The 19,005-nt window shown below is 38.9% G+C and overlaps 1 protein-coding gene across 2 annotated transcripts in view; it reads right to left on the minus strand.

The window, feature by feature from the left end:
* Window positions 1-19,005, minus strand: part of SLC41A2 (solute carrier family 41 member 2) — a 45,481-nt gene that overhangs the window by 5,370 nt on the left and 21,106 nt on the right. For both annotated transcript variants that reach the window (XM_068142295.1, XM_068142296.1), the window contains exons 7-10: window positions 18,556-18,703; window positions 17,956-18,035; window positions 8,540-8,671; window positions 7,131-7,279 (exon numbers count right to left, since the gene is read on the minus strand). In XM_068142295.1, coding sequence (XP_067998396.1) covers window positions 7,131-7,279; window positions 8,540-8,671; window positions 17,956-18,035; window positions 18,556-18,703 — 509 coding nt within the window. The remainder of the gene's footprint in view (window positions 1-7,130; window positions 7,280-8,539; window positions 8,672-17,955; window positions 18,036-18,555; window positions 18,704-19,005) is intronic.

Consider the following 19,005-nt stretch of genomic DNA (forward strand, 5'->3'; position numbering starts at 1 on the left):
TGAAGTATTAAATAATCCTGAAGTTTAAAACAAGGTGAAAAGTACCTAAATATCTGTATACATAAAAAGATCTATCTAAGCAAAGGGATACATTCTATAGTCAGTGAGCAACAAAATAAAGGCCAGAGCAAGGACTACAAAAATACAGGCAACATGCCAGCTTTTTGATAAAGGGAAGATACACTAAGATGTATCTGGGGGAAAAAAGCAGTCAAATTTGAGGAAAATGAAACTAAAGACATCATCAGTTTTAGACCAACAAAATATGAAATAAGTATCTTGACAATACTTGGTATTTCCTATTTATAGCTATCAGAACGAGACCATTATGTGCTCAGTCTGCACTAGCTGTAGCACAGCTCAATGTGTCTTGCTACATACATAAGCACTTTGAGCTCAGCCTTCTGGAGGCACAAAAAGATACATCCCAGCTAAGGACCCAGTAGGAGCCAGGCTTCTGCCACAAACAGCAACATGCCTGGAAGGAAAACAACAGGTGATACCCTGCATTCAGATCCCAATGAATCAGGCAACTCTCCTTCTCATGCAGCAATAAGAAAACATTGAAAATGCAGAACTGTCCAGGTTTGGACCCTAGCTTTCATATTTCCTTGACTCATGCAGTCTCCTTAGCAGTTACAAGTTCTATATTTCAGAAGTAATCTTTCCTATTAGAATAAGCAGTAGTTAAAATGCATCAATATTTTCTCCATAAACCCAGCCCCTATATTTCTCTGTAACGTACAGTATACCACATGAGTTGTTTCTCCACACTGATGAGGCCCATACCATCATTGGAATCCTCATGCTACTGAGAAATCCAAGATGGTTTTGATGTGTGCAGGAAGCCCTTATGAGCACTGCTGAATTCCTGGGTTTCTTTTGCTGCAAACAGCCCTGGAGCACTGCAGGAGTTACTTCAGCATTAGATCTGACCGTCATTGGATAAGAAGGACTGCATTTTGGAATTGCTTATTTGCTTGGTAATAGCTCTAGGAATCTCCTATTGTTTGTTTATTCCCCGAGTCTGTAACATAGCTGTGTGCTCATATTTGGTTAGGAGGTGTGAAAATTCCTTAGAGGGCATTTTACTGGCTCAGTGAGAACACGCAGAACAGAGGCTGCCTTTGAATGCTCAGAGCCCTGTGCCAGGACTGATGGCTTGGCAGTTCCAGCCCTGCTCTCATTCTGCTGGAGGTTGACAAGACAGAAGATGAAACCTTACACAGTACATAGCCTCATAAAGTTACAAAATACTTGAGCATTTATGAGGGGCAGAAGGAGGCCTGACTTTCATTTAAAACATTCTTTGTTGATCAAACACCAAATTGCATGCAGCATACTGCTATGTGCTTGTGTGGGACCTGGTTTTGTGGAAGAGGATTCCTTTTTACTGGTTTTCTTTAGTGCACACTGGCTTGCCCAGATACTGCATGCTGCATTATAACATTAGAATTAGAATTAACCAGGTTGGAAGAGAGACCTTTGAGATCATCGAGTCCAACCCATCATCCAACACTATCTAATCAACTAACCGTGGCACCAAGCACCCCATCCAGTCTCTTCCTAAGCACCTCCAGTGATGGTGACTCCACCACCTTCCTGGGCAGCACATTCCAATGGCCAATCACTCTTTCTATGAAGAACTTCTACCTAACATCCAGCCTAAACTTCCCCTGATGCAGCTTGAGACTGTGTCTTCTTGTTCTGATGCTGATTGCCTGGGAGAAGAGACCAGTCCCCACCTGGCTACAACCTCCCTTCAGGTAGTTGTGGATGGCAATAAGGTCTGCCCTGGGCCTCCTCTTCTCCAGGCTAAGCAAACCCCAGCTCCCTCAGCATCTCCTCATAGGGCTTGTGCTCCAAACCCCTCCCCAGCTTTGTTGCCCTTCTCTGGACACATTTCAGCAAGTCAACATCTTTCCCAAACTGAGGGGCCCAGAACTGGACACAGGACTCAAGGTGTGGTCTAACCAGCGCTGAGTACAGGGGCAGAATGACCTCCCTGCTCCTGCTGGCCACACTGTTCCTGATTCAGGCCAGGATGCCATGTGAAGTACCCTACATATATACAGAGTACACCTCCCTCAGCATGGTTTTTTTTTCCTTACATTTTACTTTCCTCTGGTTCTGCCATTCATAAACACAGAACAGACTCTTCACTACAGAGCTAATTCAGACCTTTTGAACTCAAGCCTAGAAGTTCCAGTTGACTGCAGATTAATAAAAATATTTGTGCAGTTTTCCCCACCATTATGAAAATATACTTGAAAAATCCTTGCCCCAGTAAAGTTAAAGGGAGTATAGCCTTGGATTTCAATAGGACCAAGCTACAAATTTAACTGAATAACATTTCTGGATATGCATTTATTTAAATAAGAGAAACAACTCTACTATTAAAGGTGGGAAAACTAACAGAAAAGAAAATGAACCAAAACACTTCCTATGCTTTCTTAAGTCTAGACTTAAGACTAGACTAGAACTAGACTAGAACTATTTTATTCAGAGAGAATGCAGACCATAATACTGGCTACTCATATTACTGTAAATAGCTTAATAATTTTTTAGAAGCAACTACATACTCAGTGAAAATGTACATATTATTTTTACTACATGGTGTATTTTTGGACAAGAATGGCTAAATTACACTATTGCTAATGTGCATTGTGCCATATTAAATACTTATTTCCCATAAATACTCCACTTAAATGACATGATGGGGAGAGAATAGCTAAGAACTGGCAGGAAGCTGGTAAGCATGGGTGATGAAAAAAAATAATAGTAGAAAAATCAAACAACAGAAGTATCAGAATTGAATGAAAATATAATTAACTATCTGATTGGAGCTTCAATAATACTGTATAAAGCTTGCAAGGCAGAACATAAAAATCCATTTCATCACTTTTGAAAGAAGAATATTGAAGTTTACAGACAATTTGAAAAAGTCTTGCTAAAATGTCAAATAGAAGTTGTATGTACGTTACAAATTTACTGTAGCTGTAACGTGGAATAGCAGAAACCGACAGAGGAAGAGGGAAATGTAAAAGACAAAGTTTTTGTATTAACTTTTCCTTGGTTTTTTTTAAGCTTACTATCACATTCCAGTTCTCCTTTTGTCATTTCTCTAGCTCCTTCCTCTCTGTTTCAGATAAAGACAGAGCTGAGCAATCAGAGCTAATAAACCGGTCTTGAAGTTAATTAACAACCTTTCAGCCCACTGTAAAATTTGTCATTAAATAATTTAATATTTTACAACAGCCTTACAATAATCACCTGAATTTTAAAGACAGAAAATTCACTTTGTTGCTGCTGGCTTTTTGGGGGGGGGGCTGGGGGGGGGTGGGGTTTGTTTGTTGGGTGTTTTTTATTTGTTTGGTTTTAATTTAGCATTCTGATTTTTTAACAGAGTGGAAAAAAAACGTGAATAGGTAATATATTGCCACAATCATTATTCAGCTACCCTTTTCATCCCCCAGCTCAATATAAGGAAATGAAAAGGCCAAAGTAGTGATATCAAGCCTCCTCAAACACAGGACTAACCAATAACTAGCTCTTACCTTAGGGAATCACTATGCTGTATTAAATTATCATCGACCATCTCAAACATAGAAGATACAGCCTGCAAGCACACTTGCACTTTTGAGAGCCATTTTCATATGCAAAAGGAAAATAAATGCAAAGTCCAATACATTATCACAAAGGCCTAGAATGCAGATCTCTCACTGCTCAGAAGATTGTCAATGGGCTTGTTTTGTTGCTAATTGAAATGGCAATAATTAGGTGTGATGTTTTGCACTTTTACAGCATAACTGGAAATGTTTTCATTGGGTGGACAAAACCACAGAATAGTCGTGGAAAAATGAGTATCAATAGATGTTGGCTTGTGCCAACAACTTGAAAACTGTTATTATATCCAGCTGCATTGATGATGTCACAGATAAAAGGAAAGAGGAATGAATACAAATACATAAGCTTTCTCCTTGAGAAAGGAGAAGCTTAAAAGCACACAACTGCAATAGGGAAGTGATTCAGTTTGACAGGTAAATAAAATATCTTCAAGATAGAAGGGTTAAAAGTTTTAAGAATCATCCCTCTGAATTTTTTTAATTTGGTCTAATTAGAGGTATGCAAAACTACACTAATTACTACTAGAAAAAATGCCAGAAAAATTAAAATGAGAAAAGAAGCTATTAAATGTTTTCAGGAGGTGTTAATACACATGGAGTTCCAAGCTGTAAATCTGTCAAGGCCCGTAAGAAGTTACAGCGTGCAACACCATTACTCAGTTTCAAAGTAAATACATCTTGAACTGCCTGTAATGGTGAACAACATGAGAAAAGGAGGAAAAAATCAGCTGTAAAAGGAAATAAGGGGGGGAAAAAACCCAACAAACAAAAACAGATGCCTTGTTTATAGGTGGAAAATCATGAAAATCAGGTATGGCCTTGTGGAGTGGAGATGTCTGACTGCAAAACTGAGTGCTCAAATCAGACCTTGAATTTGTACAAATCAACTTAATGTGTATATGTGCTGATGCTGTGTCTCAATTACTGTCTGATCTGAAAGCCTTGTCCTGAGGCCTTAACTTGGTTTTCAGATGCACATTCGCATTCCTCACAACTTATTCCACCCTTTGCTGCTGCAGAAAAGGTTTGTATCCCTAAACGCATTATGACTGCAAGGTGAGGCGGAAGACTGCATGAATTTCATATCGAGTTATGAATTCCAGCTGATTCCCACATGAAATCTCTGAAGTCTTATAATGGCTAAAATCACATTGCAGTCTTGCCTTCAGCAAAGGTATTAACAGGGACTCTTGCCCCACTCTGTTTATGTTAAGCTTATAGGAATTTAGTATCACTGAGAGAGCAAGACTTAGGGAAACTTTACTGAAATGGGCCAAAGGATTGAAGTTATGAGAACAGACAGAACAGAGTGAAGGCATAACATCATTTCCTCAGGAAAACATATAAAACAAGTGATAAGGCTGGAAAGTAGACTGTTCTGCAAGAGAAAAATGAAAAGCAATTCATAACTTTTAGTACCACATTCTCACTAGGAAAGGCTGGAACATTACCAGTTATATTACACCAAAAAAAGTATAGAATTCTCCTATAGGATTAAAATAGTAACAGTTTTTAAAACCCATCTGTATTGAAATAGTAGTGTGAAAAACACAGAAATGCAATTCAGAACATTAAAATGACATTTTTATTAGACTGGCTTAGGTCAGAAGGACCTTCAGAGATCATCTACTCCAACCCACCAGCCATGAGCAGGGAGATGCCTCTCAACTAGACTTGACTGCCCAAGGCCTCATCCAATATGGCCTTAAATACCTCCAGGGAAGGAGCATCCACAGCCACTCTGGGCAACCTATTCCAGAGTCTCACTGCCCTTGTACTGAAGAACTTCTTCCTAAGCTCTAGTCTAAACTTACTCTCCCTCAGCTTAAAACCATTTCCCCTAGTCCTGTCACTTATGAAAAGTTCTTCTCCAACTTTCCTCTAGGATCTCTTCAGCTATTGGAAAGCAGCTTTAAGATCACCCTGAAGTCTTCTCTTCTCTGGGCTGAACAACCCCTGCTCCCTCAGCCTATCCTGATAGCAGAGGTGTTCCAGCCCTTTGATCATCCTTGTGGCCCTCCTCTGGACTCATTCAAACAATTCTATGTCTTTCTTATGATGGAGATACCAGAACTGGATGCAGTATTCGAGGTGGGGTCTCACAAGAGCAGAGTAAAGGGGAAAAATTCCCTCTCTTGACATGCTGACTACACTTCTCTTGATGCAGCCCAGGTTATGATTTGCCTTCTGGGCCGTATGAGTGCATTGCCGACTCATGTTGAACTTCTCATCAATCAGTACTCCCAAATCTTTTTCTTCAGGACTACTCTCAGCCCACTCCACACCCAGGCTGCATTTGTGCCTAGGGCTGGCCCAGCACAGATGCAGGACCTTGCACTTTAGACTCCTTGAACCTTATGCAGTTTGCACCAGTCCACTTCTCAAGCCTGTCAAGGTTCTTCTGAATGGCATCCCTTCCCTTAGGCGAGTGCCCTGCACCACACAGCTTCATGTCAACCACAAACTTCCTGAGGGTGTACTCAATACTACTGCCCATATCCCTGACAAAAGAACTCTGGACCCAGGACAGACCCCTGAAGAGCTCCACTTCTCACTGGTCTCCACCTGGACATCAAACTGTTGATCACAACTCATTGAGTGCAACCGTGTAGCCAGTTCCTTATCCACCAAGTCACCCATCCATCAAGTCCATGTCTCTCCATCTTAGGTCACCATGTGGGACAGTGGCTGATGATACTGTTGTTTCCATTCTAAAACTAAATTGGTCACACTGTAGTTAATTCAGCCAGGTTTTAGCTAAAAATTGTCTGTGGATTTACTGAAAACATTTCATTTGTATTACTGATTTCTCTAAGTGAAATTATTTCAATTTAAGACATTGCTATTTCATAAAGCATCTTTCCAGAACTGCCCTTCCTGGGTGTGAACAAGATGCTAGGCAAGACCAGACAAAACAATGTCAACAACATTTGACAATTAATGCAATTACAATTTCTTGTACAGTGATCACTGTCACACTAATTGCAACTTTAATGTAGATTAACAATTAAGAATTCACTGAGCAAGCCATAACCTTCTTGTCTACTGCTTAAAAAATATATAATGTGAATCACTTTAGATGTCCTTAAGAGCTTTCCATGGTGTATTCACCATTCATAAATGCTACTTTTTCCTTCTCTTCATCTCCCCTTTTAAAACTAAATTGGTCACATTGTAGGTAATTCAGCCAGGTTTTAGCTAAAAATGGAGGGGTTTCGATGCAATGGTTCCAAGAAGCAAATGAAAGAGAAAGCACAAGATGCATGACCAGGAAATTATACAGTCAAGTGTCTTCCAAAAGCCACTCACAATACAGATATATCTGTGTGAGCTGTATACATGTGGAGATAATTAGTTACTTCCAAACTGTGCTGAAAGCCTGTGCTTGCTAAGCCTTACCTTCTTGTACTATTCATGAGATGTCAGAAAGTAGATAAAACACTTTTTTTTTTCCTTCAGGAACTTGATTTTAGACAAACATTTTCCAGTTGTACTTGTTCTTACCTGTAGCAGAGCTGCAAACAAATATACTGCTATAAAGATGGGAGTTAAGGAAGTGTGGCCGCTCTTCATTAAGTGGATAGTGTACAAGAAAATCAGGTGTCCAGGAATCACCAAAAGCAGCAGAACTTGGGCTGATTTGTTATTTACTCCTACAATAAAAAATGGAAAAACCCCAACATTTAGTTAAACTCCTCAATTACTCTAACAGATTTTTATTCATTTATACATAAAAAGCAATTCTGGAATTCCACAGCATAGTCTGCCAGACAAAGGCCCTACCAGAAGAGGGTACAAACTATTTCCTTTCATTCTGGACACAATCTACTTTTTTTTTTTTTGAGCTGCAGTGATCTCCTAAAGCCTTCCTAGGAAAGGGAATGTTTTAGACACCATATTCAAGACATAGTATCATAGTATCATAGTATCATTCAGGGTTGGAAGGGACCACAAGGATCATGTAGTTCCAACCCCCCTGCCATGGGCAGGGACACCCCACACTAGATCAGGCTGGACAGAGCCTCAGCCAGCCTGCTCTTAAACACCTCCAGGGACGGGGCCTCGACCACCTCCCTGGACAACCCATTCCAGGGTTTCACCACTCTCATGGTGAAGAACCTCCTCCTCATATCTAGCCTGAATCTCCCCAACTCCAGCTTCATTCCATTCCCCCTAGTCCTATCACTACCTGATATCCTGAGAAGTTCCTCCCCAGCCTTCCTGTAGGCCCCCTTCAGATACTGGAAGGTAACAATTAGGTCACCTCGGAGCCTTCTCTTCTGCAGACTGAACAGCCCCAACTCCTTCAGTCTGTCCTCAAAAGTACCTTGTATTTCTAAAAATTGGCCTCATGGGTACCATTTTTCTCATCTGTTCCAGTTAATTTCATAAATATGAATGTGCTGTTGGCATATTACATTTCATCACAGTTGCTACGTTATTAGGAAAGGAGGCAATGCAGCAGAGGAGTAATTTTGAAGCAAGAACCTAGAAAGAAAATGGCAAATAGGAAATGGGAAATAGAAAGCAGGGACTTGGTTTAGTAATAGTATTATCCATAAAGTTCAGTCCTAGCAGGAGATTGAACTTCTGGAGTTAAATTACAAAGGTTAGGAAGCAGGTAAACACGGCAAGGAGATATGAGGGTTGAAATCCTTCTGAGGGGGCATCACAGTGTCCTGCTATGCTACACCTTTCTCTTCCTTTCTCTGCACACATATAGCCTCCTGCAGGGAGCTCCTTGTGATTCTCACAGGCAAACACCTGCTGGCAAAGGAAACTGCTGCTCTTCTGCTACCTTTGGATTGTGTACAGGTTCTGTTTGTTGCCACTTCTCACTGGTGGTACAGTCTGGCATACAGGGTGAAAAAAGAGGAAACAGGAGTTTCAACAATTAACTGACTAACACATACCTGTACCGTAATAGGTTCTGCACGGATAATAGCAACCCTTGGCTTCTTCTGGCAGCTCTCCAGGGATGCTGTGTAAATGGAGGTAGGTAGAAATTCTGCTGGCTTGAATAGCTACTAGATTACCACCAATACCTGAAATACAAAAGGCAATGAGTGGCAAATTTTCAAGTAACTTTCTTCCTCTAGTGAGCGATATTTCTGCAAATTTACCCACTTCCTCTGTTTGCCACAGTCTCCTCCACACACACACATATATACACATACACACACAAAAGTCTCAGAGAGAAACATCTTTCAAACATGTATTAGTTAAAGACAGATTAACATCAAGCATTGCAATAAGTAAAAAAATCCAAGTTCCAGTTTGGAGCATTATTGGATGTTAAAGACATGAATGGGCAGGGGGCTAGATAATCTCATCTAGGCTCCCTTTCCCACAAAATATTGGACCAGATGACCTTTTGAGGCTCCTTCCAACCTAGCCTATGTTCCATGAATTTTTATTTCAATGAACAGAAAACTAAACCAACTCGTTTTATCTACATTACAGAATGCAGTGGCACTAGTTTTTGGGTTTTTTTCTTCCCCAGCTACTTTACATAGCTACAAGTTGCTCTGAGAAGATATGGTTAGAAGGAAGTAATGCAGATCTTGTCCCCACTTCAGGAGATTGCCCTTGTTAATAGTAGTTTGACTGATCTGATGCTTAGCAGTCACCAGAAGACATTATTTGCCAAATCTTTTTGGTGACTATGGAGTGATTAGGACAAAGATCGAATACTGAGAACTCAAAAATTCCCTTCCTCACGAATGCTTACAGACACAATTAAAGGCTAAACCTAATAAGGGACTAGAACTTCTTAAGCAAAAAAGCTTAAAATACAAATAAAGAAAAGAGATGTTGGAAAAAAAATATTGGCATTGGCAGAAAGGACTCTTCATCACAATTACCTGCATCTTCCCAGTCAGGAGATGCAGGCACAAAATATGAACTACCAACAGGCTGAGTCAGTGTCTGCAAGGAAAATTAAAACAACAGTGCCTTTTTTTTTCAGATGAACTACAGAAGAAGTGAGATAAGGGATTTATCTAAGCTACAGAAGAAAATAATCTAAGTAGGGTCCAAAATCTATTTTTGATTGAGAATAATAAATTTGAGATTTCTGACCAATGAGAATGAGGTATGGAAAGGAAGGCAGATCCATGTGCTACCTTTGGATGGAGATCAGATAATTTCTGTGACTAAATTACAAAAAAGCTGTTATGCAAAATGGCTTCTTAATAGAGCTACAAAGCTGGGGATGGTGCCATATGACTAGAAAATATGAAACAGTTGCTGCTTAAAAAAAGAGGAGATAAAAGCAATCTGGGTAATTACAAGCAGGCTAACAACGGCAATAACTGATACATTCAAAATTTTGCACATCCCTCTCTATCTGTATCTCTTAAAGCACTACAAGAAGAAACAAAAGCTAGATGTAAACAGGGCCATTTTTCAAGGTATGTTTTTGAGGTCTGTAGCAATGCAACCATAAACTACATTGGTATAAACCCCCTAGCTTTCAAATATTTCCTTAGATGTATGCAGTTTCCTGTTGTGGCTGATAATTACCTGCTTCAACAAACTCAGGCAATCAGAAATGTGAAAGATTATCTGAACCTATTTCCCTAATTAATAAGAAGGGAAAGTGAGTGGAAGAAAAGAATGAAGGAAAATGGAAATTTGCCCATCTGAAATAGCAATTAAAAAATAATTGCGAGGACAACACAGACACAAAAGAAGCTGCAAGATGGGTTGTCAGTCTTCTGATGGATAGCTATTAAACACAATTCTTTATTTTTGTATAACCATAGTTTAGAGAAACTATACTCCAAGCTCTATTGTGCATGTAGATAATAACAAGAAAAACAATTGAAAAGTATTAAAAGTATAAAAAACTCCTAGAGTCCTGCTCAGTTTCCACCACCTGACAATGTACAATGATGGACAGCTGCAGTCACAGTGTCTTTTTGTTCTGTCAATTCATCTACCAGCTCTTCCTTCTAATTATTTTTGAACCTTTGGACCAATTTAAACCACCTCTGACACAGAGATACTAACTACCACCAAGTATGGTTACACAAGCTAAGAAAAAGGAAACGGTGGCTAGCTAGGCAAATAGAGAGATTCAAACCCATGACCTCAGTAAGACAAAAGCAGTATATGAGCTGTGTAGTTAACAACATAAGGATGCCAGCTGGCCAGTCAGCACCTAGATTGGAGCTAGGCATGATGCCTTTTGCTTAGCCAGTAGTTCAGCAGCACAGAAGAGCAAAGATCATGTGGTGGAAAGCAGAGTGAGAATTGAGAGAATGTTGTGAACAGCAAGTATTGCTGGGGCATGAAGCCATAGGGAACACCAGGGATCAAAAGAGCTTCAAAAAACTCAAGATACAAATCAGCACAGAATCAAGCTTTATTATTTTGCTGGTCATAGAATGACTTTTGTAAAGCCATGTTTGCATTGAATTAATCACTTCAGTATGCACAGAGATACTGAGCTTGTTTTGTAACAGCAGTTACTGTGCATGTGAAGTTACCACAGCAGCATCAGATTAGTCTGATTCCTGTAAGAAGCAGAAAACAGATAAAACTGCGTAGGTAGACAAAATGTCAATACACAAAACTGATGGCTTTCAGCATCTTCTGAATGCTTAAAATAGTCATGTGCTCAGTAGCTGCTCATACTTTGAAAAACTCTTAGACATATATGAGGACTGCTTCCATCAACTTTTAAGTCAGATTTTATTTCCCTCGGAAGGCAGCATTGCAGCCATCATAGCAAATATTTGACAATAAAGACTAGCTTTGTTAGCTCCTCATTTTCATGAGAACTACAACACAGAGGAAAATAACTTTTTTCAGAAGTAAAATCCTGCAGCTGTTACTGCATTCCTCTCAAAACAGCAATATATGTTTAATTTTGAGAGTGCTGCTTTGTCAAGAAGCAGAAGAGAGGAGAGGCAGTGCTGAAGCATGAAGGATGTCACGCTGACTTCCAGCATTAAAAGAAAATTTAAAACCTCATCATTTTATTAAGCCAGTTAAGGGCTAACTAAGCAAGAATGCTTCTTCTGAAAATTGTTATCACAGTTCTTTTTGTCTAATGAGCACAGAAAACCATATTCAAAGTAAAGCCAAAACCATGTCATGCATTTGTGAATAGGCCAAGAGGCATGTGGCTATTAATCATTATCTGGATAAAGGTGGGTTTTTTTCTAATAATAGAAGTAACCTTGTTATTTGGAGAACCATATTAAAAGTACTTTATATCAAATCATCTTAGATAATATTTTGAATTAAATCTGTCTCTCATAATCCTCATTACAGGTGAAAAAACCCAGAAGTTACGGGAAGCGGGATAGGTCTGAGATCACCCACTGCACTGGGTGACACACCAGGCTCTTTATTACCTCAGCTCTCATACTACATGCTTTGATAAACAAGGCAACATTCTCCAGGGAAAACTAGGAGAAGCGGCTGATAAGCAAGAGGGTTGTTCTGCTATTCAGAGGGTACTGGATAGGCTGGAGAATTGGGTCAAGAGGAATCTCATGAAGTTCAACAAGAGGAAATGCAAAGTCTTGCATATGGATAGGAATAATCCCATGATCCAGTACAGGCTGGGAGTTTGTCATGAGTTGAGTTACACGTGCTGCTGATATTCAATACCATGCTGCTGTCTTTCCAGCTTCAACGTGAAAGGGCTGGCTGGAGCAAAGTACCGAGGGGCTGAAGTTCAGATCATATCATGAGAGGTTTCCTGTTCCAGTTGCCTTTCCCCATTTCCTGCTTTAGACTGTTGATCTCTTCTGCTGGGCTGGCTGCTATGTGTTTGGGTCTAGCAGAATTGTTTTATCACTGGCTACTGCTGCTGCTTCTGCGTTTTGCAGCGCATTTTCCACAAAAAGACTATAGTAATTGTGTATTGCATCATTTCCAGTAAAACTATCTCAACTCCCTATCTCAAGCTAGAGGGTTTTTGGTGTGTTACTCTCCCCCCCATCTGTGTGGGGAGAAAGAAGGGCTTGCGAGAGCAGGTTGTGCTAACCCAGGACAGTCCGTATCTGGCATCCCAACATGTGGCTCAAAAGGCAAGGCTGTCTTAACTAAGACAGTTGATTCTGACAGGAGATAAAAGGGTTGAGATAACTGAAGTCAAATAACAAGAGGATTCAGTTAGGGATTGAGGCTTTGTGGTATACTCACTATGTTGGTGAATTTGCTTTTGGGGGGTGGCTGAGATCAATGTGCTGGGGTCCTCTATCTGCCCTGAGGCTGGACAATTAGGAGTGGCAAGGTGTGTGTGAGTACACGCAGGTGCCTAAGCTGGTGGCTCACCTCCAGTGGTTTGGAATTTCACCCTCTAACAAGTGCAAAATCCTGACAAGCTGGTGAAATATTTGGAAAGGTCTGTTGCCAGCCCAGAAATTGCCAAGAGACAGAAATTATAGGGGTGTGTTGGGGTCTGGCCTATGCCTATTGAGCCCTACTACTATACAGGTACACTAATGTTTTCCCTTGTAATTTGCAAATGTCAGATGCATCACTGTCTGAGACAATGGGTAACCAAAGCACTACTTTGTTGTGTGAAAGCTGACAGTACAACTGTGCTATAAAAGACTAGCATAATAATTGTTTTTAAAATGCCTTTTTTTGTGTGTGTGTGTTTGCTTTGGGGTTTTTTGCAGAAGTATATTTTCTGGGTATTTTCTTTCCATATTCTCCACAACAATTTGTAGCAAAAGCTCTCTGAAAAATCTGAAAGCCTGTCATTCAATTCATCCTACTAACCGAGAAAAAAGTATCATTTTGGGAATATATTACATAAGCTTAACTTTCATCTCACAGACAACAGGCATTCAGTAAGTTTTGTGTTAAATTTTCTCATACGTGCTTCTCATATTCCTTGATCTACATTTATTCCCTCCAGACAGCAAATATTCCTACAATATGTACAGCCAAAGAACAAGAAATGTTAACAACAGCTTTGTGTTACCCTTAAAGAGCATTGCTTTGGACTATCTGCAGTGGCAAGGGTTTTTTCCTACAAAAAGCCTGCAAAGCATTTCTGATTTTCAGGTGTTTTCAGAGTTAATTTGCAGAACCTCCATTCTACAAGATGCATAAAAATGGGGTAAAAAGTTTATCATCATGTTGGTTATTATGCAGTAACTCCTGAAATGCAAATATTTAGGATATCTCACAACGTTTTGTCCAAGTATGCAATGAAAACGAAGAGGAAAGTAGCTGTATCTGGTAACTGCACCTTAGCTCATTTCTGCTGCATATTCAGAAGCATATAATTGTTTCAGGCATTATCTTTTTTTCTGCACAAAAGGAATTCAGTTACTTGCAAATTGCATTCCTGAGCCAAATTCTACACACTGTGATGTTGTAAGAGGATTTGCAAATTTTAACCATCTCATCCACTAGAAAATATAAAGATCAACTTGAAAAATCTAGGCTGAAGCACAGCCATGCTGGGGCTTGGTTATTTTATTCAGAATGTCAGTACATCAAACACTGACATCTAAATCTCAAGTATTTTCTGGCTGAAACCACACATTTAATTATTTATTTTCTAAAAGCAGAGTTACAATTTAACCCACCCAACCATATAATTAAAAATAATTATTCATCTCAAAAAAAAAACACCCCATGTTTAATGGGGGAAAATGGAAAAGTGGTTGTGAAATACTTCTAGCCACCAGCAGTAAAGCTGACTATAAATGCCTGTCTGCTTAAGAACTATTTCAATATTCTTGGGAAATATTTGCAGTTATTGTTAATAGCAGTAGGAACCTTTGAGGTTGCTCAAATTCCAGACTAATATTCCTTAAACCAAAAGATTTATGGCTCCATACTGTAATAGATGTGATGAAAGTAGGGTTAAGAATGTGCAAACCATCTAGATAGGACCAGGTTGAAAGCTACTTAATGGCACACACAGGAAACTTAACAACTGAAAACTCTACAGTGCATACTGTTCAGGACTTCAAGATAGGCCAACTGGCACTGAAAAAAATTCCAAGAGCTTAAAATCCTGGACTAATTTAATATTTCATTCAGGTTTTGCTGGTTTCTTTCAGGTCCTCTATATCACAGGAGTAACACACTTCATGGTAAGAGAAAGTAAAAAGCATCTGAAATGCATTTTGATGGGATGTTCTCAGCTCCTTTCACAACTTTGACTTAAAACAATTCCAGTGCCAGGAAAGCACTGGTAGAGAAGGCTTTATGCAACAGTAATATTAAAAAAGCCATCTGTTAAGTGGTCTAGCACACCTTTTATGTCAGAAAATAAGTGTCAACAGATGTGCTTTTCTAACCAAAAGATTTCCTAAACCCCAGTCTACTAAACTATACCAACCAGCAATATCAAAAGGCGCCAGCAGAATTATGAAACCCAGGAGAGGCTAATCTAATAGCAACCAAAAAAATCTACCTACAATTTCCTTTTCCAGGAGGTGTACCATAAAACAGGGCCACTCTGCATCCTCTATACAAAATAAATTTTCATTTATTTTCCAGCAGAAATGCCTCTATCCTCCTACTTCTGAAGCTTGAGGAGGTTAGCACACACACATACAACACTTACACATTACTCCTCTCTGCTTTTTTGTAGATGAGGGAAGACCAGAATTCTTTAGTGCTTCTGTGGTTGTGCAGTGGCACTGCAAAAGCATAATGGCTCTGGGTAGTAACTGGTCATGGGCCTTACGCTATCATTACCTCATACTACCATGGCAGGACTCTAGTTTTTGCCTAAGCTTGTGAGTTTGTCATAAGCTCCACAATGGAGCATGATATGAGGTTTCTCTTCTTACAGTGTAGAGTTTAAGTTTGGAATAATAGCTAAGGTCCTGAAAATATGGACTCAGGATTATAAACAACTCACTGATGGTCCACTACTAGTCCTGAAGAAGTTTAAATTTTGAGAGGTGTGGAAAGACTGCTTTATGCATAACAAGAAAAGAAGGAGCTAAGTATTAAAAATCCAGATTAAAAGAGCAAGGCACCTGGTGTGGCTTGGAAAATAACATTCTCAAGAATTACATAGTATTTCAGGGAACAGATGACAAAGGCTAAGAATAGTCTAGAAATACAAAACTTCTTATGAAAAAGCAATAGACTGAATGCAGGTAGTATAATCACAAAAATCATCTTCACAGGAGCACTGTGAGACTCCAGAGCTACAACCATGACTCTTCTTGTCCCTGCCTTCTGGAAGGACTCATTCTCACCCTGCCTCCTTCAATAGCCTCAGCTTTCTCTCTTCCACCTACCTCATTCTTGAAGGATCTTTTGACCTGTCAGCTAATCATCCTGGGCTATGATACATGTGATAGCTCTTTGTCTCTAGAGAATGTATGCACATTGCTTTAATTCTGTTGATAAAACTGTGAAAGAAAACAAAAACCAAAGCAGTACCTTTACCCTTTTCTCTAGAGGCACATTTATAGTAAGCAGTCATTCTTAGCAATTATCTACTTAAGTCAAATCATTAGCTAAAAATGTTACAAAGGTAAAATGTAAACATGCAGGCAATCCAGCTTTCACAGCCAGGTTTTCTGAAAGAAAGGGTAGAAAGAAGGGTAGAAGACCGTCATCACTAGAACATCTGCTAGGAGAATAAGGCCTTGAGAAAGGCCATCAGAACTGTATCCACTGTAGGTAGTCAGTCTACAATAAGTGAGTCTGTATGTAAAGAATAAATGAGCCTAAAGAAAAAAATCCAGAGCTATTCTAGTGTTGTAGTGGAACAGAAGTAGAAGCCTATGCAACAACTAAGCAACAATCATCAGGCAGTTGTTTGCTTCTGTAATCAGAGGACATCACCTAGGAAAACACAACCAGTGGTAAGACTACTGACTGGTTTGGGTACACCTGCTTAAAGAGAAGAAAAAATACTCTGCTCTTAGGAAGCACATCCAGGGAGTTACCAACCAGGACTATCATAAGAAAAGTTACAGATGTAAAGCCTGAGGGTAAGTTAAATTTAGTGCATCCTTAGAGAGCTAGATGAATAATACATGAGTTATCTGTGATTATTTCTGCAAACTGATTATCTTAGAGGTTAGAGAATACCAGAGGGCTGTAACAGGGAAAATCTTTTGAAAAGGCTAAAAAGGATGATCCAGGGAATCTGTATATTCATGAAATTTATATTTCTATATTAGAACAAATTGTTTTAAAATACAATTTATAAGTATCTACAAAATATGAAAGCAGTAAAATGGGACCTAACATGAATGTGCCAAGAACATTCTTCTCTCAAAGCAATACGATTTCCTCCTCTCACTGAACAGCTTGCCTTATGGTCACAGCAACAGAGAGACTAGCTCTCAATCGTAGTAACACTTATCAAAATGTTTTGGTGCTAACCCATGCTACATTTCCATTAATAACCTCTGGAAAATTAATTCTATCAGGGCAATGTGGTTCAAAACTAAAACTCAAGCGTCCATATTAAAATGTTATTATCGAAATGGAAAGTAAGTGGTCATAACTAATTTAATTAATAGCTAAGATAACAGAATAGAATATATCCATATGGAATTTGAAAAGGCCAAATTAAGTCAAAAGCACTTTATAAGCCAAAAATTAGAAGTCAAAATCACCATGGTAATGGTTTAAAAATCAGCAATACATGAAAGTGCAAAATAATGTAAGAAATCAAATGGAGAAAAACAAAAGGGGAAAAGGACAGCAGCAATACAATGGGAACAGATCTGATGATTATCTTTATTGCAAACTACATGTGATACTGTATTTAAAAATACAGCATTGTCAAATTGCATCAGCCCAACAAAATATTAACTGGTTATACAAAATTTGCCTTGCTGTTATCATTAGAAGATAGAGCACTTAATTTAAGGACCAAATTTCCACAAATACATTCTTACACACCTGGAAAGTGCACAGCAAGCATGGGAAACAACTCACACTTTACTTGAGAGATCTATTTACTTGCCTGTAGTATCCTATTAGTTCTTATACCTATATGCATTACAGGCAAATAGCAAACTACTGTTTTGAAATTTGCCCTTGGATGTTTATGTTTTCCTCAGTCAAAATGGTTTCATTATATTACTGGATCAATTAACAGTTGAATATGCTGCTTCAATATTGACACCTTCACTTTCTCAATGCATACTTTAGCTTCCTGCTTCTCACATTCTCTATCATGTTTTAAATGTTGTATTAAGATCAGAAAGCATTCCTTAGCTGTTAAAAGAACTAGTGACATCAAAATCAAAACTTAATACAGCAGATATCACTTGGCATAACAGAAATTTACTGTAATATACTTTTCTCAAACTAAGGTGTATCAATTGATATACAGCAGCACATAATCCTTTCAGAACCTTACCATTAATTACTGGGGTATAAACAACAATTCCAACTAAGTTAGGATCAGATACAGTTGTGTCCAGTATAAGGCCACCAATACTGAAAAACAAAGAACACTATTCAGAATAAGGCAAGCAGATAATTAGCATTTAAAAGCATTTTTAGCAGTCTGTTTTAGAACAACTCCAAGCCACCATTTTCTTCTCAATTTATTCCTGTCCCCACCCTATTACCTCGTTCTCAGCTACAGACTAACATCAGTATAGTTATTTAAGTGCTAAATTTGACTTCTTGTACAACAAAGGCATTTCACTCCCCTTTTAAGATTCTCAATTTTCACTGGATTAAATAATCTCTTAGATCAGTGAATAATCTTGATTGGAAAATGCAGGAGACTAATAGCTCACTATTTCTTTCACTTCTGCTCAGTTGCTACCATAGGCTACTGCTGGCTCCCTCACTCATCCCCACCCGTGACTTAACTTTGTGATTTCCTTGTTTTGGGAAGATTACATTTTATTTACTCCTTAAATGTTCCTTTGAAGTACAATCAGGAGTTAAATAAGACACACAGAGACACAGGATGACTACCAAGATGAAGCAAGACAAATAGACTTACCTGCTTATAACCATGGCAGTTATAACAGGCTCCCATCCTGAATGGAGAACAGTTCTGGTAGCTGGGTGTTTGGCAGCTATGACAATCCCCATGGGAGTCAGAGCCAAAAAAAAGGCACCAACCAAAGGAGATATATAGTAATATGTCTCTAAAATAGTAATATAGAAAACAAAGAGCTTTAATTTCAGACATTCCTACAGTATTCCTACAGTTTTTCCCTAATTAAGAACTGTAAAATAAATTATATATCACGCAAGGGAGGAATCCTTATAGTCTTTATCACTGTTGTACCTAAAGTTTCAGCTACAGCACTAAACAGTATGGTTATCATCTGCCATCTGTGATCACTGCCTCTCATCTTCTCAAGGACAGAGCTATCCATACAGGAAAGGAATTTTGAAGAGGATCTGTGTGATGCTTGATGTAAAACAGGCAATAAGGATGTGGAGT

The sequence above is a fragment of the Melanerpes formicivorus genome, unplaced genomic scaffold, assembly GCF_026170545.1.
Source record: "Melanerpes formicivorus ecotype bairdi unplaced genomic scaffold, bMelFor1.0.p_v2 SCAF_8, whole genome shotgun sequence".
In the NCBI taxonomy this organism is placed as follows: Eukaryota; Metazoa; Chordata; class Aves; order Piciformes; family Picidae; genus Melanerpes; species Melanerpes formicivorus.